The 25,922-nt window shown below is 39.5% G+C and overlaps 1 protein-coding gene across 5 annotated transcripts in view; it reads right to left on the bottom strand.

Moving 5' to 3' along the window:
- The window catches only part of ST7 (suppression of tumorigenicity 7), a 263,462-nt gene that overhangs the window by 121,739 nt on the left and 115,801 nt on the right, over nt 1-25,922 (bottom strand). For all 5 annotated transcript variants that reach the window (XM_082631961.1, XM_082631963.1, XM_082631960.1 and 2 more), the window contains exon 2: nt 1,479-1,561. In XM_082631961.1, the coding sequence (XP_082488087.1) occupies nt 1,479-1,561 (83 nt within the window). The remainder of the gene's footprint in view (nt 1-1,478; nt 1,562-25,922) is intronic.

Raw genomic sequence — 25,922 nt, 5'->3', positions numbered from 1 at the left:
CTTGAGCCTCCCTCCCACTCCTCTAGGTCGTCACAAAGCATCGAGCTTATCTCCCTGTACTATGCAGCAGCTTCCCACTAGCCATCCATTTTATATTTGGTAGTGTATATATGACAGACCAAGCATTTTTGAGAAAGGCTTTCAAAATCTTCACACATCAGAGGTTTTCCTTTGCTCAAAGTTTTTCATTAGTCAGGAGTATCCTCTGCTTCCTAGGAATGCAGCAAGGCAAATATATCATAAAACAACACAGCAGTGATCATCAGGCTTCAGCAGCTGCACTCCACACACAGGGAGAAAGCCTCACAAGCCTGGATCTGCAAAGGTGGTCATGGTCTAAGGAAACCCCTTTATTTGGAGAAGAAGAGAAGCAAGGAGATGGGACATCACCATCTCTAAGTGAGAAGGGAAAATGACTGTTAGGCTTAGCTCACCCTGCATTCTGGTAATTAACTTATAGCCTAGTGAACCCACACCAAGATACTACTAGAATAAAATCCAGACTTGCCATTTGTTCAGCAAGCTGGAAAAACAGCTGAGAACTTAACCAGAGAGGCAGTGAAGTGAGTGATAAAAGCACAGGCTCTGGTGCAAGCCAGCCTGGGTTGAAATCCTGCTCTGCCACTTGCCAGCTGTGTGACCTAAGATAGGTCGCTTCCTATCCAGCTTATGTATTAGTAAAATGGAAACAGCACTAGCAGTTACCTCATTGTACTGCTTCTTGTCCATGTCTCTATAATAATTAGTAATCACAGCATTATGTATAGAGGGTAAAAAAGCTTTCTAAAACCTCTTTCTCCTTAAAGGTCCTTAATGTAAGTTTAATTATTAGTGACCCCATTAGTTTAGATGGTCCCCTCTAAGGTCACTTACATTAAAGAAAACTGCTGCAGGTGTTATAACTTATTACACCTATAACTATTTTAGCGCATAAGGCAATGGAGCCTTAGGGGTGATTATCATATTGCTTTTTGCCTACTGGGGATTTTTTTTCAAGGAAGCAATAGGGAAACATATGTAAATTTTAAAAGAAAAGGAGATGAAGGGGGAAAAAGCTTAGAACTGCCACATCCATGTCAATATATTTAAAGAAACTGAGCTATATTTCTACTGATCTTGATTATGTCCAATAATCCATTTTGAAAAGGGTAATGAAAAACATTTTAGTTTAACTGAGTCACACTTACTTTATAGTATCTTAGACATTAGAATTTGACACAGAATTATGTCTTCCTTTATTTTCCATTTTGTTTTTTCCTTCAACAAAAGCAGTATATAATTGTTTAAAAAAATCTTTTTTCCAATATTTTAGAAACATAAAACCTGGATAGTGAAAGGCCTCTATCAGTCGCCTATCCAACATATACACACACGCAGTCACTGTAAGGTGCTGGTGTATACTCTTCCAGAATTTCTTCCTAATAACATATATATTAGTAATCAGCATGTTTTTAAATAGGAAGGATTCCACCACTTACCAAAATAAGCCCTGATATTAGTGAGGAAGTGCCTGTCAGGGCCACGTAGAACTTCGGTGTTAATGTGTTCAAAAACATGCTCACTGAAAAACAAGAGAGAGGGAGAAGAACAGAGAATGCATGAGTATGTCATCAGTAAAACCAGCTCTCATTTTCCTTTCTGGTGAAATCATTTGTTTCTGATGATTAGAATTATTAGAATCATAGCCAAGGGCCACTAAAATGGTTCAGCAGTACACAGGCTCGGAATACTAGATTCAAGTTATATATCCTAAAAGAAAACAACTACAGACAAGAAGAAAGAGCAGCTTTTTGTTTCTGCCTCCCAAAACTATTGTTGTGAATGATTTTCATGGATTTACAGCCACTGAGGAGTCAAATCAAAGCTGGTTATTAAACTGTTAGAGAGGAACGGAAGGTACCCTAATATGTTTTGTGGGACCCTCACATCAGAGTCTTTGATGAGCCAACAAGCATATTTCAACCTTAGAACAAATGAAAAATAACTATATTAAAGTTATTAAAGATTCTAACACTATGTTTATCCCTGAAAAAGAAAGGACGAGTTAGCATATAAGTTAGCATATATCAGTAAAATTTTTTCAGCTAACTTACAAGGTTGTCAGACTGCTCATCAAAATAATTGTATTCGGGCTTCCCTGGTGGCGCAGTGGTTGGGAGTCCGCCTGCCGATGCAGGGGATGCGGGTTCGTGCCCTGGTCCAGGAAGATCCCACATTGCCGCAGAGCAGCTGGGCCCGTGAGCCATGGCCGCTGAACCTGTGCGTCCGGAGCCTGTGCTCCGCAACAGGAGAGGCCACGGCAGTGAGAGGCCCGCATACCGCAAAAATAATAATAATAATAAAAATAATTGTATTCAATGCAGAAAAGATGAAAAATAAGCCACTAAAAATGAATGTGTATTGTCAGACACCTTCCTGAACTGCTCCTGACACTGTTCATATCAACTACGCAGTTGATCTGGTTGCCCATTAAGGAAGGTCACTTATACATTTTATAAGTATATTTTAAGTCATTCTTTATATCTAGAAATTGCACAAAACTTTTACTACTACCAAAACAACAACTGACCTAAAGGGTTTTTTGCATGCATATTCACATTTCTTTACTGAATATGTTTGTGGAAGGGGATCATATCCAGTCCTGTTTTAAAATGAAGAACATTCGAAGTAGGACTTTTGGGCTTCCCTGGTGGCGCAGTGGTTGAGAGTCTGCCTGCCGATGCAGGGGACACGGGTTTGTGCCCCGGTCCGGGAAGATCCCACATGCCGCGGAGCGGCTGGGCCTGTGAGCCACGGCCGCTGGGCCTACGCGTCCGGAGCCTGCACTCCGCAACGGGAGAGGCCACAACAGTGAGAGGCCTGCGTACTGCCAAAAAAAGAAAAAAAAAGAAGTAGGACTTTTATGTCATTAGGGGAAAAGGCTTTTGTATTTGTCAAAGCAAAGTCACCAGCATGAACAGAGATCAGCCCAGAAAGCAAAGTCACCAACGTGAACAAAGATCCTATGCTCACTCATTCAACAAATGCTTCTCTCTGTTTATGAATGAGACTGTGGACAAAGAATGGAAGCATGATACAGACACAGCTCCCACCCTCTAGAAGGACGAAGTCTAGCTGGGAAACAGACAAGTAAACAAGCAATCACCAGACAGTTTTGATAAGTGCATAGAAGGGTCCTGTGCACAGAATTTTATGAAAACACATAAAAGGTGTGCATCTCAGGCTGGGAGTCAGGAAGATGTCTGGGAGAGTAAGCAGGAGTTAACCAGACCAAGGTGGGCAGGAGGAGGAAAGGAGAGCAATGTGAGCGAAGGATGGGGCCTGCTTTGAGGCCCTGAGGAAACAGCACGCAGCCTTAACAGCTGGTCGCACGGGCTGAAGAGGGAAGGAGCTTGGGCTGTGGACCCTTCGCAAAGGCACAAATGGGGAAGGATGCACTAACTCCATCCTTCCTGGTTACTGGGCATGCTCTCAGTAAGCCTTCTCCCCGCAACGCCCACTTTAAATGGATTGGTTTGCCGCGACTCATGGTCTGTCATTTGCAATCACAAATCTGGACTAACACAAAGTGCTCAGTCAATAGTCACAACTTGACTAAGTGGACTCTTTCAGGGAGGTAGAGAAAAGCACAGAAGAAGCAGTCAGCCTACGGCTGTGAGGCAAGAGGAGGTACAGTTGAGCTGAGGTGGTTATGCTTGGCCATTAAAAAAACAAACCTAAAGCTTGTAATTGACAGTCTGATTCTGAGGTGCCTAAAATTCTCAAAATTCCCCTCCTAATGCTATGAATGATCCCACATTTTCCATTATTTTTCAAAAGTCACCAAAATAGAGTATTCACTTTGTTATTCTGTATTTATGAACATTCATATCTGTACCATATACTTTTTTTTTGGGGGGGGGGTACGCAGGCCTCTCACTGTTGTGGCCTCTCCCGATGCGGAGCACAGGCTCCGGACGCGCAGGTTCAGCGGCCATGGCTCACGGGCCCAGCCGCTCCGTGGCATGTGGGATCTTCCCGGACCGACCGGGGCACAAACCCGCGTCCCCTGCGTCGGCAGGCGGACTCTCAATCACTGCGCCACCAGGGAAGCCCTGTACCATATACTTTTCAGTAAGTTTCTGGGGACAAACTGAACATAGAATTCAACAAAATCCATTTCTAAAAGAAAGAGGAAAAGACTTGCCTGAATTTGAAGTGCTTTGGTCGCCCTGCTAACTCCCCAGCAACAAAAGCATCAAGCAATAGAGGAAAAAAGATTTTCTACTGAAAATTGCTGATCGACTGGGGACAAAAGATTATAGAATGAATTGACAAGTAAAAAAAAAGAAACTATGTGAGTTTTTTAAAGAGATAAACATTCTATACCTTTAGTTTTACTTAAGATTATATAGCTACCATAGGTAATACAAAAATTAAAACATGCTTCCCTACTATATCCAGTTATAGAAAGCTACCAAAGTTGGGAAAGAGAATGGTGGGCATTAAAAGAAATAGAGACACAAAGAGAAAATGAGAAAAGTAGAAATAGAAAACATTTAGAGAGTGGGAGGTGTTCACTTAATAACCTATTAATTTTACAGTCTTACTGGGCATTCTGGCTAACATCATTAAGACATGGCATTTAGCAATTCCGAGCACAAGTATCAACAATCAGTACTTGCCATTTGAATCTATCTAGCTATGTGTTTAAAGTTTATAACAAAGCAATTTTACAAATTAGAGAACTTAATGCTCACTTCAGCTCTGTGAGGTCAACATTATTATTCATCTTATTTCACAAGTGGAGGCTGGGCAAAGAGCTGAACACCGGTCATCCAGCCTCCAGAGCTCAGGCTCATGGCATCAAGGGTGCAACATGAGAACGTTGCTGAAAAGCATTAAGGAACAAAATAGCAAAAGGAAAGCAGTAGTCTTTCATTAGAAAAGGAGAGGAAGCTCTAAATAAGTGATACTGAAAGATGGATGTTTTTAACACTGTACTTATTTTTATCACTGACTGTTAAAGATAAGTCCACTGGGGCTTCCCTTGTGGCGCAGTGGTTGAGAGTCCGCCTGCTGATGCGGGGGACGTGGGTTCGTGCCCCGGTCCGGGAAGATCCCACGTGCCGCGGAGCAGCTGGGCCCGTGAGCCACGGCCGCTGAGCCTGCACGTCCGGAGCCTGTGCTCTGCAGCGGGAGGGGCCACGGCGGTGGGAGGCCCGCGTACCACAAAAAAAAAAAAAAAAAAAAGATAAGTCCACTGGGATCTTATCATCAGTGTGTGTAGCCCCAGGGTGGAAGGGCAAGAAGCCACCCCGAAGGGGAGCATCTTGTTAAAGATTCCCCCGTTAAATTAGGAGTGCTGCACATTGCAAACCGGACTGCCTTAAACCTAGGAATACCTGGCCTAGTTTCATCAGGGTCACTAGCAATTATTTTTGAAAATATATGAGGGCCTTATGAAGTACCTAAAAATTAGATCAGAAAACTGTGGGGTGTGTGGTTTAAAACATAAAGTGGATATTCCTGACATCTATAGACATATCGATACTATCTCCACAGGTGCTGGGGCTAAGGAAAAACAAATTCAAAAACAAACAGGAAAGACTAATCTAGCTTTGGTAAAAATAAATTATACAATGTCCTATATCAACCTGGAAACAAAAATTAATAAGTCAGAAGGCTTTTCATCCGATCCAGATGGGCACTCTAACAGGTCGCTGCTCAAAGAATACTGCATCAGTTATTCAAGGGCAGCCTTAGGGACTGTGTCATCAGGCGTTCTGAAGATGCTGAACTTTAACTTGGTACAGTCTTCGCATTTAATTAATGAGTAAACGGGAAGAAATTAAGTACAGGTCTGAGAAGAAACTAGGTAGGAGGGGTGGGTTAATGGATTGAAAACTCAGTGACCCCTCTGGATCACAGAAGAGAGGACGGAAGAATATAGTACAACAGGTCAACTGTGGAAAGTGAAGAATCACTCCTGTGAGCAGGGAACTAGAATACCGGAGGGCTTAATGAGGAGGCACTCGGAATGGCCCTGTGAGGCCCTGTCTGTGAGGAGCCAGCCCTGTTTCTGGCCCTCGTGACAGTAAGAGCCTCCTCCCGTATCCTTCAGAGCACAAGCAATTCCCAAATTAGACTCCTGGAAAAGATGTTCTGTAAAACAGAGTGAGCACATAACGCTTAAGAAGTGTTTGACTCCTTAAGATATATTCCACCTTATTCAAGCCCTTGAAAGAAGAGGTTGGGCTTCCCTGGTGGCACAGTGGTTAAGAATCCACCTGCCAGTGCAGGGGACACGGGTTAGAGCCCTGGTCCGGGAAGATCCCGCATGCCACGGAAAACTAAGCCTGCGTGCCACAACTACTGAGCCTGTGCTCTAGAGCCCATGAGTCACAACTACTGAGCCCATGCACCACAACTACTGAAAACCATGCACCTAGATCTGGTGCTCCACAACAGGAGAAGCCACCGCAATGAGAAGCCCGCACACCGCAACAAAGAGTAACCCCCGCTCGCTGCAACTAGAAAAAGCCCACGCGCAGCAACAAAGACCCAACACAGCCAAAAATAAATAAATAAATACAATAAAAAATAGAAAAAAAAATTAAAAGAAAAAAGAAAGAGGTTAAGGCAGCATCAAAGACTTGGAGGTACTGACTAGACAGAGCTGAATATGCAGTGTGATAAGGTCTACAGCACCCAAAAATATGGGTCTGCTTTGTCCTGTGTTCCATTTAACACCTTGCTAAAATAGGGCATGGGAAGTAGAAAAAAATCAGAAAGTTATAACAATTAGCAATCACTGAAAAGATTAGGACTAAAGTCCCTAGGAAGAAAGGTTAAAGAAACTACGTCTATTTAAGCTGGATGAAAAATAATAATAATAATAAAGAGATTTTGTGTAAAAGCATTATGCCGGGGAAGGAGAGCAGAGTTAGAAGACTTCGTCTCTAAATGTGAAACCAACTGCAGCATGGTGGCCTTGGGAAAGTCCCACACCTTCCCAGAGTGGTTCTGAGGCTCACATGAAACAGGCGTTCCCTCAACCCTCACAGTGAGGTGCAATTTATTTTCCCAAGGAGTTGACAACTTCTACCAGAGAAGTAGATAATAAGCATCCCAGGGAAAGAAAATGTTTATCTTGTTTAATTTTACTTTTCCTTCATTTCATTTAGCTGATGATCATTTAGGTCAATAGTCCCAACCTGAGTCTCCAGCCTAAGTGAACTTGGAAGTAGACTCTCCCTCAGTTGAGCCTGAAGCCTGACAGACACCTTGATTACAACCTAGTGAGACCCAGCTAAACTGTGCCTGTACTCCTGACCCACAGAAGATGTGAGATAATCAATGTGTGCTGCTTTAAGCTGCTATATCCATGATCATTTGTTATGCAACAATATGAAACTGGTAGAATCATGTATAATTCATGAAAGTGAAAATCCATGTGGACATCCAATAACTCCAGCTAACTGCAGCAAGCCCAGAAAGGGTGTTAAGATAAGCCAACTCTATCTGCTCCAAGAGCGTCTTTCTAAACTGTTCATAAATAAAATGCAACTTCAAACTCTGCTGCCATGACAGCATGTTATTCCACATGCTGATCTGTGATTGCCTTTGCAAATCCACTAATATTAAAGTAGAAGCTCAGAGGAAATTTTTTTTAAATACGGAAACTAAGTATCTTCATTTTACCCCAGTAAATGGCCTTTAAAAAAAAAAATAGGCACACTTTAAATATACAACATTTGCATTTTTCCCAAAAGAGTCAGTTTTACATCTGCAAAACTGCATCAGTTCAACAGAAGATTAAAAACACACCAGGAGCACATTTTCTCATTTGTTGCTTCTGTTTCCCTTCTCCTTGCCCTTTACCCCTGGTCTCCTTGAGCTCTGATAAGGTCTCAAGCTTTATGCATCACAATTCCCTGGATAAATCCTGTGGCATTTATCCTTGAGAGGAAAAAGACATGGAAGTATATTTTTAGACCCGTTCTTATGGCAAGAAACCTTCATAAATCATTCTGTCTACCCTTCCCTCTACCCTTGACGTTGCCTTGGCAACTTTACAGGTATACTGTTTTTGCTTTACTGGGCATCCGGCTCTACTGAGGAGTGGAGCTGAGCACATTCTTTCTTTTCTCAGCTGTGATCTGGGAAACTATAACGAAGCAGTATTCAATCTTCATGGTTCCCTGTCCTTTGCTGGAGGGAGGCCATCTGTCAAGCCATGAAGGACTGTCCAAAGCCCAGTCACATACAAACCTCGGTAACCCAAAAGGATGAGTGAAGCAAGATCTCAGATTACCTGTTCCCTTTTATTTACAAGCAAGCTGATGATGGGGAACTCTAGTCAAGAACAGAAGAGAGGCTTGTATAAGTCTTACATTTTTAGCTATTTAAAACATGCTTTAATTTAGGGTTGAAGATTTATGAATCTTTTTGTTTCTCATAAACTGTTTAACATTAGGAAGAAAAAAGACATATTTGCCTCTAATGGGAGAAAATCTTCCCTATACTTATTCTGCAAAGAGACAGAAGCCTTGTGGAGACATGGTCCTCCAGGGTCTGGCCTCCTCTAGCCTACAAGCACTCACTGTGCCTCCATCATCCAGCATCCAGCATCCAGCACCCAGCATAGAGCCTGGTCCACAGGGGTACTCAATGCTTGATGAACACTGCATGCCTGCATAAGGGTAGAGGACTAGGTGATGAAGTTGTAATAACATTATCCCAGGACTTCTGATTAAAAAAACAAAAAAAAACTTCCTGTATCTGGAAACATTGAGTCTTTGATGGCTCTAACCTTGTCTTCTGATCGTGTGTGTGTGTGTGTGTGTGTGCGCGCGTGTGTGTTTCTATCCGCAGAGTACCTGCACAGTGTGAGATGCTTATTAGGTAGATTGAATGACCACTACTCACCAATAAATCAAGAAGGTCCAGACATACTTATACTACCCTCACACAGTAAGACCTTGGCTATGTAGAACCCTCAGAACTGAATTATTTGAGATAGCTAAGGACCTATTCTATTAAAAACCAGACGTTTTCTTTCTAAAACAATTTAACAAGTAAATCTTTACAAAATGCATTACATCCTTGACTGCATCTTTAAACAAAATATTCAGAAAATATTTCAATCTTTATTTGATGGCCCTAAGTCAACAAAATTAACATAAACTATAGTACTGTGCTAGCATTCAGCAATGTGTTTAGAAACTGTTCAAGTACTCTATGGTTTTTCCCTCCAAAATGAAGTTATCCCAGACTGTTTTCAGTCTTTCTCATACCATTTTTGTCACCTGGCATACTATTATTTATTGTTGTTGTGTGCCTGTTTCAAACCACTTTCTCTCCTTTTTAATATGCTACTTAAAAATCTACTGTTCCTTCAAAGGCAAAAAACAACTTTGGTCATTGAATAAATATTGATGTTTAACGTATGTCAAACGCTGTAAAATGCTGGGGATACAAAGATATATAATACATAGTTCTTGTCCTCAAGGAGCTCTGGACTTTGTGGAAGAGGCAGATATGGAACCGAACTAACAGGCAATTATTCTGAGCGTTACTCTGGAAATAGAAAGTTGGTACTTCTAACTCAGCCTTGGGCTAGGGTGGGGGACAGAATGTTCATCAAGGAATGTTCCTTCGAGAAGACTGCTAAGCAGAGCCGAAGGATGTTCACTGGATCTATGTAAAATAAGACCTGAGATCTCACATTGGTAACTCTTTGATGCTCATCTGTATGTGTTATATACACTGGTCTTTTGTTCTTAGAGCTCGGTGGTTTGATGAGTTAAGATGACTGGATGGCTGAGTTCCAGAAAGGTCCAGTATCACTATAGTGAGCTATCATACACACTTCGGTAGGGTGGCTGTAACCAGTGTTGTATAAGAACACTCTCGGTGGTTCTTGTGTTCACACTGGAGGGCTCCAAAAGGCTCCTTACAGAATCTGCCATGCAAAATGTGCCTGGACTTTTCTATCATCTTTTTTTTTTTGATGTTGGGGGTAGGAGTTTATTAATTAATTTATTTATTTTTGCTGTGTTGGGTCTTCGTTTCTGTGCGAGGGCTTTCTCTAGTTGTGGCGAGTGGGGGCCACTCTTCATCACGGCGCGCAGATCTCTCACTATTGCGGCCTCTCCTGTTGCGGAGCACAGGCTCCAGACGCGCAGGCTCAGTAGTTGTGGCTCACGGGCCTAGTTGCTCCGCGGCATGTGGGATCCTCCCAGACCAGGGCTCGAACCTGTGTCCCCTGCATTAGCAGGCAGATTCTCAACCACTGTGCCACCAGGGAAGCCCCTTTTCTATCATCTTGAAAAGAATATGGTCATCAGCTTCTCACTTACCCCTCCTTTACTGGAAGTTATTTTTTTTAAAAAAGAAGCCTTAATGGTTTGATTTAGGAAGATTACATGTGGCAAAGTTCATTACTTAAAGGGTTAGAATAGATGTAACTACCTAAAAGCGTTCAAAATACTTGTGGCAATCAGGTGTCTGAACAGATCATTGTTAAATCTAAGATGCATGGAAATAACTAAGAAAGGTAAGAAGAATATAAACAAGAGTAATGAATCTATAGTCTAAAACATCTTTCAGGAAATGTTCTACATTTATTAATATTAGCTAGTTCATTCATTTATCCAAAATGTATGTGGCTTATAAAAGGTACAAGACACTGAACTACACACTGGGATTGTGAAATTAAAAAAGAACGAGACTGAGACTTGGTTTTATCCTGTTAGGATTGCTCTATTTTAGGTTTTGTTCTTAGTGCTAGGGCATCACTCTTCTTTAGGGAGTGGTGCTTTTCCAAGGTGTAGCCATTCTGTGGTCCTAACTGAAGGCTAAGGTGTGCAGTGAGGCCTGATTTTAACAAATGGGACATTGAGATTGGTTCAAGATGGTGGAGTAGAAGGACATGCTCTCACTCCCTCTTGCAAGAACACCGGAATCACAACTAACTGTTGAACAATCATTGATAGGAAGACAGTGGAACTCACCAAAAAAGATACCTCACATCCAAACACAAAGGATAAGACACAATGAGACGGTAGGAGGGGCGCAATCACAATAAAATCAAATCCCATGACTGCTGGGTGGGTGACTCACAAACTGGAGAACACTCATACCACAGAAGTCCATGCACTGGAGTGAAGGTTTTAAGCCCCAAGTCAGGCTTCTGAATCTGAGGGTCCGATAATGGGAGGAAGAATTCCTAGAGAATTAGAATTTGAAGACTAGTGACATTTGATTGCAGGACTTAGACAGGACTGGGGAAACAGAGACTCCACACTTGGAAGGCACACACAAAATAGTGTGCACATCAGGACCCAAGGGAAGGAGCAGTGACCCCATAGGACACTGAACCAGACCTACCTGCTAGTCTTGGAGGGTCTCCTGCAGAGGCGGGGGGTGGCTGTGGCTCACCGTGGGGAAAAGGACACTGGCAGAAGTTCTGGTACTCCTTGGCATGAGCCTTCCCAGAGTCCGCCATTAGCCCCACCAAACAGCCTGGGTAGGCTCCAGTGTTGGGTCACCTCAGGTCAAACAACCCACAGGGAGGAAACCCAGCCCCACCCATCAACAGACAAGCAGATTAAAGTTTTACTGAGCTCTGCTCACCATAGCAACACCCAGCTCCACCCATCACCAGTCCCTCCCATCAGGAAACTTGCACAAGCGTCTTAGATAGCCTCATCCACCAGAGGGGAGACAGAAGAAGCAAGAAGAACTACAGTCCTGCAGCCTGTGGAACAAACACCACATTCACAGAAAGACAGGCAAGATGAAAAGGCAGAGGGCTATGTACCAAATGAAGGAAAATAATAAAAGCCCAGAAAAACAACTAAGTGAAGTGGAGAGAGACAACCTTCCAGAAAAGAATTCAGAATAATGATAGTGAAGATGATCCAGGACCTCGGAAAAAGAATGGAGGCAAAGATCAAGAAGAAGCAAGAAATGTTTAAAAACCACCTAGAAGAATTAAACAACAAACAAACAAAGATGAACAAAACAATAACTGAAATGAAAAATACACTAGAAGGTATCAAGAGCAGAATAACTGAGGCAGAAGAACGGGTAAGTGACCTGGAAGACAGAATGGTGGAATTAACTGCTGCAGAACAGAATAAAGAGGAAATAATGAAAAGAAATGAAGGCAGCCTAAGAGACCTCTGGGACAACATTAAAGGCAACAACATTTGCATTTTAGGGGTCCCAGAAGGAGAAGAGAGAGAGAAAGGACCCGAGAAAATATCTGAAGAGATTATAGTCGAAAACTTCCCTAACAAAGGAAAGGAAATAGCCACCGAAGTCCAGGAAGCGCAGAGAGTCCCATACTGGATAAACCCAAGGAGAAACATGCCGAGACACATAGTAATCCAATTGGCAAAAACTAAACACAAAGAAAAATTATTGAAAGCAGCAAGGGAAAAACGCCAAATAACATACAAGGGAACTCCCATAAGGTTAACAGCTGATTTCTCAGCAGAAGCTCTACAAGGCAGAAGGGAGTGTCATGACATATTTAAAGTGATGAAAGGGAAGAACCTACAACTGAGATTACTCTACCCAGCAAGGATCTCATTCAGATTTGATGGAGAAATCAAAAGCTTTACAGACAAGCAAAAGCTAAGAGAATTCAGCACCACCAAACCAGCTCTACAACAAATGCTAAAGGAACTTCTCGAAGTGGGAAACACAAGAGAAGAAAAGGACCTACAAAAACAAACCCAAAACAATTAAGAAAATGGTAATAGGAACATACATATCAATAATTACCTTAAACGTGAATGGATTAAATGCTTGAATCAAAAGACACAGGCTCACTGAATGAATACAAAACCAAGACGCATATATATGCTGCCTACAAGAGACCCACCTCAGACCTAGGGACACAGACAGACTGAAAGTGAGGGGATAGAAAAAGATATTCCATGCAAATGGAAATCAAAAGAAAGCTGGAGTAGCAATACTCATATCAGATAAAATAGACTTTAAAAGAAAGAATGTTACAAGAGACAAGGAAGTACACTACATGATGATCAAGGGATCAATCCAAGAAGAAGATATAATAATTATAAATATATATGCACCCAACATAGGAGCAACTCAATACATAAGGCTACTGCTAACAGCTATAAAAGAGGAAATTGACAGTAACACAATAAGAGTGGGGGACTTTAACACCTCACTTACACCAATGGACAGATCATCCAAACAGGAAATTAATAAGGAAACACAAGCTTTAAATGACACAATAGACCAGACAGATTTAATTAATATTTACAGGACATTCCATCCAAAAACAACAGAACACACTTTCTTCTCAAGTGCACATGGAACATTCTCCAAGATAGATCACATCTTGGGTCACAAATCCAGCCTGAGTAAATTTAAGAAAATTGAAATCATATCAAGCATCTTTTCTGACCACAATGCTATGAGATTAGAAATCCATTACAGGGAAAAAAACGTAAAAAAAAAAAAAAAAAAAAAAAAAAAAACCACGTGGAGGCTAAACAATACATTACTAAATAACCAACAGATCACTGAAGAAATCAAAGAGGAGGTCAAAAAATACCTAGAGACAAATGATAACGAAAACACGACGATCGAAAACCTGCTGGATGCAGCAAAATCAGTTCTAAGAGGGAAGTTTATAGCTATACAAGCCTACCTCAAGAAACAAGAAAAATCTCAAATAAACAATCTAACCTTACACCTAAAGGAACTAAAGAAAGAAGAACAAACAAAACCCAATGTTATCAGAAGTAAAGAAATCATAAAGATCAGAGCAGAAATAAATGAAACAAAAACAAAGAAAACAGTAGCAAAGATCAATAAAACTAAAAGCTGGTTCTTTGAGAAGATAAAGAAAACTGGTAAACCATTAGCCAAACTCTTCAAGAAAAAGAGAGATAGGACCCAAATCAATAAAATTAGAAATGAAAAAGGAGAAGACACCACAGACACTGCAGAAATACAAAGCATCCTAAGAGATTACTACAAGCAACTCTATGCCAATAAAATGGACAACCTGGAAGAAATGGACAAATTCTTAGAAAGGTATAACCTTCCAAGACTGAATCAGGAAGAAATAGAAAATATGAACAGACCAATCACAAATAATGAAATTGAAACTGTGATTAAAAATCTTCCAACAAAAAAAAGTCCAGGACCACATGGCTCCACAGGTGAATTCTACCAGATCTTTAGAGAAGAGCTACCACCCATCCTTCTCAAACTCTTCCAAAAAATTGCAGAGGAAGGAACACTCCCAAACTCATTCTATGAGGCCACCATCACCCTGATACCAAAACCAGACAAAGATATTACAAAAAAAGAAAATTACAGATCAATATCACTGATGAATATAGATGCAAAAATCCGCAACAAAATACTAGCAAACAGGATCCAACAGCACATTAAAAGGATCATACACCATGATCAAGTGGGATTTATCCCAGGGATGCAAGCATTCTTCAATATATGCAAATCAATCAATGTGATACAGCACATTAACAAATTGAAGAATAAAAACCATATGATCATCTCAATAGATGCAGAAAAAGCTTTTGACAAAATTCAACACCTATTTATGATAAAAACTCTCCAGAAAGTGGGCATAGAGGGAACCTACCTCAACATATTAAAGGCCATATATGACAAACTCACAGCAAACATCATCCTCAATGGTGAAAAACTGAAAGCATTTCCTCTAAGATGAGGAACGAGACAAGGATGTCCACTCTCACCACTATTATTCAACATAGTTTTGGAAGTCCTAGCCATGGCAAACAGAGAAGAAAAAGAAATAAAAGGAATACAAATTGGAAAATAAGAAGTAAAACTGTCACTGTTTGCAGATGACATGATACTATACGTAGAGAATCCTAAAGATGCCACAAGAAAACTGCTAGAGCTAATCAATGAATCTGGTAAAGATGCAGGATACAAAATTAATGCACAGAAATCTCTTGCATTCCTATACACTAATGATGAAGAATCTGAAAGGGAAATTAAGGAAACACTCTCATTTACCACTGCAACAAAAAGAATAAAATACCTAGGAATAAACCTACCTAGGGAGACAAAAGACCTGTATGCAGAAAACTGTAAGACACTGATGAAAGAAATTAAAGATGATACAAACCCAAGGAGAGGTATACCATGTTCTTGGATTGGAAGAATCAATATTGTGAAAATGACTACACTACCCAAAGCAATCTACAGATTCAATGCAATCGCTATCAAATTACCAATGGCATTTTTTTACAGAACTAGAACAAAAAATTTTTTAATTTGTATGGAGACACAAAAGTCCCCGAAAAGCCAAAGCAGTCTTGAGGGAAAAAAACGGAGCCAGAGGAATGAGGTTCCCAGACTTCAGACTATACTACAAAGCTACAGTAATCAAGGCAATATGGTACTAGCCCAAAAACAGAAATATAGATCAATGGAACAGGATAGAAAGCCCAGAGATAAACCCTCGCACCTATGGTCACCTAATCTATGACAAAGGAGGCAAGGATATACAATGGAGAAAAGACAGCCTCTTCAATAACTGGTGCTGGGGAAACTGGACAGCTACATGTAAAAGAATGAAATTAGAACACTCCCCAACACCATACACAAAAATAAACTCAAAATGGATTAGAGACCTAAATGTAAGACCAGACACTATAAAACTCTTAGCGGAAAACATAGGAAAAACACTCTTTGACATAAATCACAGCAAGATCTTTATTGATCCATCTCCTAGAGTAATGGAAATAAAAACAAAAATAAACAAATGGGACCTAATGGAACTTAAAAGCTTTCGCACAGCAGAGGTAACTACAAACAAGATGAAAAGACAGTCCTTAGAATGGGAGAAAATAATTGCAAACAAATCAACGGACAAAGGATTAAGCTCCAAAATATATAAACAGCTCATGCTGCTCAATATTAAAAAAGCAAACAACCCAATGTAAAAATGGGCAGAAGATGTAAATAGACATTTCTCCAAAGAAGACATACAGATGGCCAAGAAGAACATGAAAAGCTGCTCAACATCACTAATTATTAGAGAAATGCAAATTAAAACTACAATGAGGTATCACTTCACCCCAGTTAGAATGGGCATCATAAGAAAATCTACAAACAACCAATGCTGGAGAGGGTGTGGAGAAAAGGGAACCCTCTTGCACTGTGTGTGGGAATGTAAATTGATACAGCCACTATGGAGAACAGTATGGAGGTTCCTTAAAAAACTAAAAATAGAATTACCATATGACCCAGCAATCCCACTCCTGGGCATATACCCAGAGAAAAGCATAATTCCAAAAGACACATGCACCCCAACGTTCATTGCAGCACTATTTACAATATCCAGGTCATGGAAGCAACCTAAATGCCCATTGACAGACGAATGGATAAAGAAGATGTGGTACATATATACAATGGAATATTACTTGGCCGTTACAAAGGAATGAAATTGGGACATTTGTAGAGACGTGGATGAATCTAGAGACTGTCATACAGAGTGAAGTAAGTCAGAGAAAAACAAATATCATATATTAACGTATATATGTGGAATGTAGAAAAATGGTACAGATGAACTTGTCTGCAGGGCAGAAATTGAGACACAGATGTAGAGAACAAACATATGGACACCAAGGGGGGCAAGTGGTGGGGAGTGGGGTGGTGGGATGAATTGGGAGATTGGGATTGACATATATACACTAATATGTATAAAATGGATAACTAATAAGAACCTGCTGTATAAAAATATAAATTAAATAAAATTTGAAAATTAAAAAAAATAAATAACGAGACTGACCTTGAGAAAGGAAAATAGGATGCCCACACAAATAGCACAGGACACAATATGAAACATATCAGAAGAGAGGTACAGATAAAATCTAAAGGAATAAAATATTGCTTCCAGCTAGAAGGATCAGAGAAGCTTAATGAATGAGATGTCCTTCCTTCTGGGCTTTGAAAGAAGGATAAGCTTTGAGCATGAGGTTTGAGAGGAGAAAAGAGAGTGTATGGACTCCAGACAGATATTACAACACACACAAAGGAATTGGGTTGCAGTACAAGGCAGATGAGAAGCAGTGGGAGAGAATGTTGGCTCAAATGCCAGGCCGAGAAAATCAGACTTTACACGGCAGACAGTGAGAACGTACTCACCATTCATGAACAGAGATGTGAGCAAGACAGATGTGTCTGGTAGTAATGAAACAGTATGTAAACTGTATAGCTTTAGGAGTTACTCTAGAGGGGAGCTCCTGTAATACCACTAGGGTGGACAGTTGCGCGTATCAGTTGCTGCAGACATAAATTCAACAGGATTTGGTTCTCAACAATGTGACATAAAGAGTAAGATTTTAGAGAATGTTGGCAAAGGGGGCCAATGTCAAATGGCAAGTGATTAAAGACAGTTAGTGAGTGGTAAGGGAATTATAGCAGCAAGCACGGACTACCTCTACAGGAAGTCTGGAAGGAAAGAAAAGAAGAGAGTTTATCATTAAGTGTGATTTAAGTTAAAAGAAAATATAAATAGCACCTTATGACTTAGTAAGTGAACTAGGAATAAAACTCAAACCTTTATTCTACTTCAATAAGATTAGCTCGCCCAAGAAATCCAATACTGGTTCATTCTTAAACCAAACTTTTAAAGATATATGGTTAATTGTTAGAAATGTATCTACTTTTTCTCAGATTTTTCTTTTTATATGTCTTAAAGAATAATTAAAACAGAGTGAAGCACTTTAATGGAAATGATTCTGAACCTAACAATTACACTTATATACATTCCTGTTTTATCACTTGGGATTAAACAACAAAACAAAAATAAATTATCTTCTATTTATTCTGATTTTTGCACTTTCTAATAATTTCCTTGCTCTGTTTTGAAACCCTCTGCTAACTTATAGCTGAAGAGTTTGCTCAGACGAAGACCATAGTTTGGCCCAGAGAATCAACTATAGGCCACGGGGTAGTAAAATTCAAATCTGACTTTTAAGTTACGTGTTTCTTTCTATTATATTCCATTATATTAGTTCAATGATTAATCTACTTCTCTTTTGAGTGAAAAGCTGCTCCACAACAGAAGGTCTGCTGGAACCTATGTTAGGCTATTTCCTTTTGGGTGAGGATGCATAACCCACAGAGTTAAGAAGCCACAGGGGAAACCACTAGACAGACCAATGTTTAGTATTCAGCTGCTCCAACTGCCTAATCCAAAATAAGCCCTTGGGTTCATTATTTTCAATTCCAGTAACTAGATTTGGCTTTGCATTTGCATCAAATGACTGGTTATTATTCCAGAGGGCACTTAAAATTATCTCCCCAGGTTCAGGGCTGGCAGCAAATTATAAGTAGTAAATCACAAATGAACCCAGCTTTAAGTAATGTCTACAGGTGGCAGTCAATGGAAACTGGAACACTGGTATTTTCAAACACTGTTAAGCCAGTTTTTTAAAAACAAATCTATTAAAAGATGCATCTAAATTCCAGATGCCCTATGTTGTCCCTAATACAAATGCTCCCAATGCCTGTGGATGGCCTTTCTTTCCCTTCCAAATCTATTCTTACTGTCTCAAATAGTTTTCAGACATTGTCAGCCCTCACTGTGAATGACCCATTCATCTATAATGTAAAAAGGCAGAAAGAAAGAAATCTGCATGTTTTAATTAGCAATTGTTTAATGCCTAGTTCCTTAGGACCCAGCAGTTTACCTACAGGTGGATCGGTAGTGGTTAAAACCCAGGGTTAATGAGGCCACAGTCCTGGGTCTGAATGAGTCTGTGAACCTCATACCAAGAAATACTGTGCCACAAACTCAGAGGGCACCTCAGCCAGCTGTATTATAAATGGGGACTACCAGTGGGAGGCCAACCATCACATTACTATAAAATAGCCACATTTTAAAAGGAAAAAAATGGATTAATTTTCAAGGTTATTTTTCTAAAACATTTTTAAAAACAAATTAAAAAAAAAAAAATCTCCCTCCATACCCTGCCAAAGAAAGAAAAAAGAAAGAAAAGAAAAGAAAAACCAGCCCACAAAGCACTGCTAATGATAACCCGCACAGTAAATTTTTCTTAGGAATAATTGCTAAGATAAAATCATGCAAACTGACATGCACAAAGAAATATTTAATATAACTACTCAGTAAGCAACTACATAAGTGATTTGCAAAAGTGCCATTTTCAGTATAAATCAGATCATTATCAGCAAGATATCTAACATCATCATTATGGGGACAAAAAAAGTGCCGTATCATGCCATACTTTCATTTTAAATGCTTATTTCAGTTAAACAAAGTATAGGGAGACGGGCTGACTAATATTTACTCAGAAGATGTACTGAAAGCTATTACGTGTCAGGCACTGTTTTAGGTGTTTAACATATATCTTTAATCATATGATCCCCCCCCCACAGCCTTGCAAAGTACATTATTACCCCCATTCTCACCCAAGGACATGCAGCTATCAGCTGAAGGTTGATTCGAACATGACTCTACCAGACTCCAAAGCCTGTGCTCTTTCCCCTTGGGGGCATACCTTTCTTTGGGGTAAATGATACCATATTTGGGGAGATAAAACAGAAATACCCAAGTTTCAAATCTGCTTTTTGAGGTTTCCAATGTTACTGCCTCTTTTGAAATGACAATGTGGCACTTGCTCCAGACCCTGTGGCTGGGCTCAGGGAGCCCTCTGGGACCTGAGAGCAAAGGACTGCCCCAAACCACAGCCTCAGTCAGGGGCACATAGGCCGTGAGATGACTTCCTCCTGAGTTGAGGGTGAGGGGGAAGGTGGCTGATTACTGAGCCATCCATTACCACACAAACCTCATGTTAAATGACTCTGACTCTTTCTCAAGACTATCATTAGCAGTGAAGAATGATGTTTGCACATTCTGATGCATTCTATTCTATATTCTTTTTTTTTTTTAAATGTACAATTTGTTTTAATTTAATTTTTTTTTTTTTTAATTTTTGGCTGCGTTGGGTCTTTGTTGCTGTGCAAGGGGTATCTATAGTTGCAGTCGGCGGGGGCTACTCTTTGTTATGGTGCACGGGCTTCTCACTGCAGTGGCTTCTCTTGTTGTGGAGCATGGACTCTAGGTGCACGGGCTTCAGTAGCTGTGGCTCTCAGGCTCTAGAGCACAGGCTCAGTAGTTGTGGCGCATGCGCTTAGTTGCTCCACAGCATGTGGGATCTTCCTGGACCAGGGCTCGAACCCGTGTCCCCTGCATTGGCAGGCAGATTCTTAACCACTGCACCACTAGGGAAGCCCCTATATTCTATTTTATTTTGTATCTTGTCCATTTAAATTACTACGGGTCAAGATAAAAATCTAGAACCAGATTTTTCACAAAGAGGCAGCACCATCTAATGCTCAGGGCATAAACATGGACATTAGTAGATCTGGCTCCTTTCTCTGACTCTTTGCTAGGCACCATTCATTCTTCTTCATTTAAAATTGCAGTGTGCTGTCACTGTTTGCAGATGACACGATACTATACATAGGAAATCCTAAAGATGCCACCAGAAAATTATTAGAGCTAATCAATGAATTTGGTAAAGTTGCAGAATACAAAATTAATGCACAGAAAGCTCTTGCATTCCTATACACTAACAACGAAAGGGCAGAAAGAGAAATCAAGGAAACAATCCTATCCACCACTGCAACAAAAAGAATAAAATACCTAGGTATAAACCTAAGGAGGGAAAAGACATGTACACAGAAAACTATAAGACACTAGTGAAAGAAATCAAAGATGACACAAACAGATGGAGAGATATACCACGTCCTTGGATTGGAAGAATCAATATTGTAAAAATGACTACACTACCCAAAGCAATCTACATATTCAATGCAATCCCTATCAAATTACAAATTGCATTTTTTACAGAACTAAAACAAAAAATTGCACACTTTGTATGGAGACACAAAACACCCCGAATAGCCAAAGCAGTCTTGAGGGAAAAAACAGAGCTGGAGGAATCAGACTCCCTGACTTCAGACTATACCACAAAGCTACAGTAATCAAGACAATATGGTACTGGCCCAAAACCAGAAATATAGATCAATGGCATAGGATAGAAAGTCCAGAGATAAACCCACGCACCTATGGTCAACTAATCTATGACAAAGGAGGCAAGCATATACAATGGAGAAAAGACAGTCTCTTCAATAAGTGGTGCTGGGAAAACTGGACAGCTACATGTAAAAGATTGAAATTATAACACTCTGTAACACCATACACAAAAATAAACTCAAAATGGGGCTTCCCTGGTGGCGCAGTGGTTGAGAGTCCGCCTGCGGATGCAGGGGACACGGGTTCATGCCCCGGTCCGGGAAGATCCCACATGCCGTGGAGCGGCTAGGCCCGTGAGCCATGGCCGCTGAGCCTGCGCGTCCGGAGCCTGTGCTCCACAACGGGAGAGGCCACAACAGTGAGAGGCCCGCATACCAGAAAAAAAAAAAAAAAAAAAAAACCTCAAAATGGATTAAAGACCTAAATGTAAGACTGGACACTATAAAACTCTTAGAGGAAAACAAATGAAGAACACTCTTTGACATAAATCACAGCAAGAGCTTTTTTGATCGGGCTGATTCATTTTGTTGCGCAGTGGAGGCTAACACAACATTGTAAAGCAACGATACTCCAATAAAAAATAAATAAATAAATAAATAAATAAATAAAAACACAGTGTGAATATTTTCCAATCTCAGTAAACATTCTTTGAAAACATGAATTTAATGGCTGTATAATAATATTTCTTCCCGAAGTTTTTTTTTATAATTTATGTAACCACTTTTGTCATTGTAAATTTAGGTTGTTTCTAAAGTTTTTGATGTTTCCGATGCTATTACAAATCAAAGTGACTGTCCTTGTGTACAATGCTCTGATAGGCGTCTCTAATGACTTCCTTAGAATGGATTCCTAGAAGTAATATTAATGACCTAAAGATGACAGGCATTTTAAAGTCTCAGTTCATACTGTCAAATTACTTTCCAAAATGGTTGTGCCACTTTCCACTCCAGCAGTGTTTGAGAGTACCCACCTCATCAAATTAAGTATTATGTGTTTCCAAATTAGTAGGGAGGTAAGAAGTAGGGAGGAATTGAGGGAGGGGAGACAGAGGAAGAAAAAAGATAAAGAGAGAAAGAAAGGGAGAGAGAAAGAGAGGAAGGAAGGGAGGGAGTTATTTTTTTGATTACTAGCTAAGCTAAATTTTTTCATGTTTATTTTCTCTAGTTTTTATTCTTTGGGGAACTATTGATTCATGTTGTTTGCTTATTTTTCTATTGGAAGGTCACAGATTTACAGAAGTTCCTTCTTTAGTTGAGTTTGTTAAACTTTTATTGTGATAGTTGATGAAAATTTTCCCTAGGTTGTTTTTTAATATTGTTTATGAGTTTTATTTTATTTCCAGAATTTTAACAGAACATTTCTTTTAAAAAATTTGAGGACTTGGGATAAAAACGTTACTGGGGGGAAAACAACTACATACAGCTTATTAGAAAGTAAAACTGACTGGAGTGCTCCTTTCTATCTTCCAGTTGTCTTTGATGCAGAATGTAGAAAGGGCACTCCTGCAGTATTTGATGACATGTGGAAAAACCAAAAAGAAACCACTCCAGTGACTACACTGAACTTCTCAGTGCTCTAGGCAAGTGCATAGCAAACAGATATAGCAGACTTTCACATACACAAACCATAAATACTGCTCACTAACAGAAGGGAGGCTTGAGGAGAGGCATGTAATCACATGAGAAGGCATGACTATTGTTTTAACTGACTGCTGAAGAATGAAAAACAAATATACACAAAGCATAGAAACCATTAAAATGAACTACTTCTCAGACTTCATCACAGACAAAACCAGAATTAGAAATGATGGGAATATAACATGAGACAAACAGCTGTAGAGAAAATCAAATAATTTCTCAAAACAGGGAGGCAAGGGATCTAGCTGCTGAAAGGAAATACTCAGGAAAAAAAAAATCCCACTTGCAGAGTAGTGGGGTTGAAAATACTCTAAACTGTCTACCTCAGTTTAGCATGAAACAGAAGCTCTTTCTCTTCTTGCCACGGAGCACTAGTGACTTGATGGACACCTTGGTTTTTCCATTTGGCGTTTTTCCCCTTCTTTTCTTCTTTTTCTTGTACAGAATTGCTATGTACTTGTCTCTTATTTCCTCTTTCTTAGGAATAACCACCATTACCGACTTAAACATTATAAAAATGGACACAGCCAAATGATAGAGAACAGGTATTTATGTTCTAAAACCAGGAAACAGAAAAAAATGACAATCTAAAATTAATTTACTCCTAATACTTTTGATCAAAGTAAAAACATAAAATTTATCTTTATTCCCACCAAATAAAAAAAAATAGAGCATGTCCTAGTTCTGGAAAATTATAAAGACTTTTATAATCATATTTTTTTAAATGGCTGAAATTTTGCTTTGGTGCTGAAACTTGACATCTGACTAATAATAATAATAATAATAATAATAATAATAATAATAATAGCAGAAAATAGTTATGAGATCTTCATAAGACTCCCAGCAATGGGTTAAATGGTTTACATTCCTTCTTTGTTGATTTTCACAACTTCATGGGGTGTTATTATTCTGCCCATTTTTACAGATAAGAATCGTGAAGATTAAATTACTCAAGTCGCTTATCCAAAGTCACACAGCTAGAAGGTGACATACCCAAGACATAAATTCAGGCGCAACTGGCTCTGAAGGCTGAGTTCCTAACCACTGTTCTAAGGGCGTCTTTCACTGGAGGGACCCCACAGCAGCTCTCATCCAAAGTCTCTGGTCAGATCATTTCTTTCCATCTGTGCTCATTAGTTTACTTATGGCCTCTGGCTGCTTTCATGCTACAACAGCAGAGTTGAACAGTTTTGACAGAGTCTCTATGACCTGCAAAGCTCAAAATATGCACTATTTGTCCCTGTGCAGAACGGTTTGCTGACCCCTGGCCTACATTAAATAAAAAGTGTTTCTCTGGTATTTTCTACTGACGTATCCCTTAATGGCAGAAGAAAATTAAGTGCAGTCATGAACCCCAGCTTGAGAAGCATAGATCTAAATGATCATTTGCCCCTTCACATCCTGTTGGGGAGGCATCAGTGTTCCAATGATGTTGCCATTCCTCAAAAAAATTTTTTTTAATTGTAATTGTAGCTTGATGTACTTTCTTCTCAACAATCTCAACTCTGGTAAATATTAGTACTTTGAAGGTAGATTTTATCTTTGGTAACATACAAAATTTTGTATGGCTCAAACTAGTACCTGAATTAGGTAGTCAAATCAGGTATTTCTGGTTTTCATCACAGATAAACTATGATTATATATTAATGAAGCTGGTTCTTTTATATAACCTGTGCACTGATTCAGATATCAAATATCATTTTGTGTGTGTCAACTTGTCTAGGCTACAGTCTCCAGTTATTTAATCAAACACCAATCTAAGTATTGCTATAAAGGTATTTTGTAGATGTGATTAAAGTACACAGTTAACTTTAAGAAGATTATCCTAGATAATCTAGATGGACTTGATTCAATCAGTTGACAGAACTGAGGTCTCCCTGACAGAGAAGAAATTCTGCCTGTGGATAGCAGCTTCAGCTTGTGCCTAAGAGTTCCAGCCTGCCGTAGGGATTTCAGACTTGCCTAGCCAGCCTGCAATCCTGTAAGCCAACTCCTTACTTCTCCCCTTCTCTCTCTCTCCCCACCCTGACCCCTGCATGTATATGTATATATACATAAAAACTCCCACTGGTTCTGTTTTACTAGTAGAACCCTGATATATCAAGTCTGAAAATATTTCAAAAATAATTTAAATTAGCTCTTTATAGTTACCATTTTAGACAACAGCAATCCCTTGGATAAATATAGCCACCTAGAAATGAAACTCATTACTTTACAGTCACATTATTGTATTATCTCTCCTATTACATCTAAATTCCTCACGTCCCTCTGGCAAACCACAAATTCTAAAAGAGTAAAATTAAGCTAAACAAAAACTACTTGAGAGCATAAAGTACTGAATTTTCATGTAAAGTGTAAATGTCTTTATCAATAAACTATGGCAGTAAGAAGTAAGAAGATGGATAAAATGATTAAAACTTCTGCTACAGGTTACACCCAATCACACCTGAAACAGTTTCTATGAAAATGCCATGGTCTAAAAGAAATTTTAATTCACTGAAAAAGTCTAACAAACTGTAGAGAGATGCCCAAACATTTCCTGGATCCAAAACATCAAAAAGATGAATAATTTGAGGAGCATTTCAAACCAAAGCACTCAAGCCTGCCATGCACACATTATTATCCTGGCCTTAGTGAAGATTAATAAGAGTGGCAAGAAGCTCCTACGGCTGAGTTGGGCGCCTAATATGAGCTCTCTACACAGTAGCTATTACAGTCACTACATGCACAAAATTGTAGTTTTATTCTAATCATATAGTTATTGATTTAGTCAACACTTGAGGAAGTACCCTTTTACATTTTTCAAGTTATGATAATTACTTTTATTTTTATTTTGAAACAAAGAAACAAACAAAACAACTAACATAATTTATTTTCTGCTCCTAGAGTAAAAGCTGCTAATACAAGAAAAGAAGTTTAGAGCACCCTGGAAAATCACATATCCTTTCTCTCCAGGAAATCTTGTTATACTTGTTACTGAGCCATAAAACATGTGTTCGTTTTTCACTTTGGATTTGGATTTGATGTGATATGCGCAATTCCAAACATTGAATAAGTGTGAAACTCAGTGACAAAAACAAGAGTATAAATACTAAAACACATACAATAGGCTTCCCTTGAGCAAATGGGATGGTTATACATTCAAACACAGGATTTGAATACCTAAACCCAGGATGTTTGAACTTAGAAGA

The sequence above is a fragment of the Mesoplodon mirus genome, assembly GCF_964341445.2.
Source record: "Mesoplodon mirus genome assembly, chromosome: 9".
In the NCBI taxonomy this organism is placed as follows: Eukaryota; Metazoa; Chordata; class Mammalia; order Artiodactyla; family Ziphiidae; genus Mesoplodon; species Mesoplodon mirus.
Note: the sequence above shows the minus strand (reverse complement) of the source record. Positions and strands in the feature narration are given on the sequence as shown.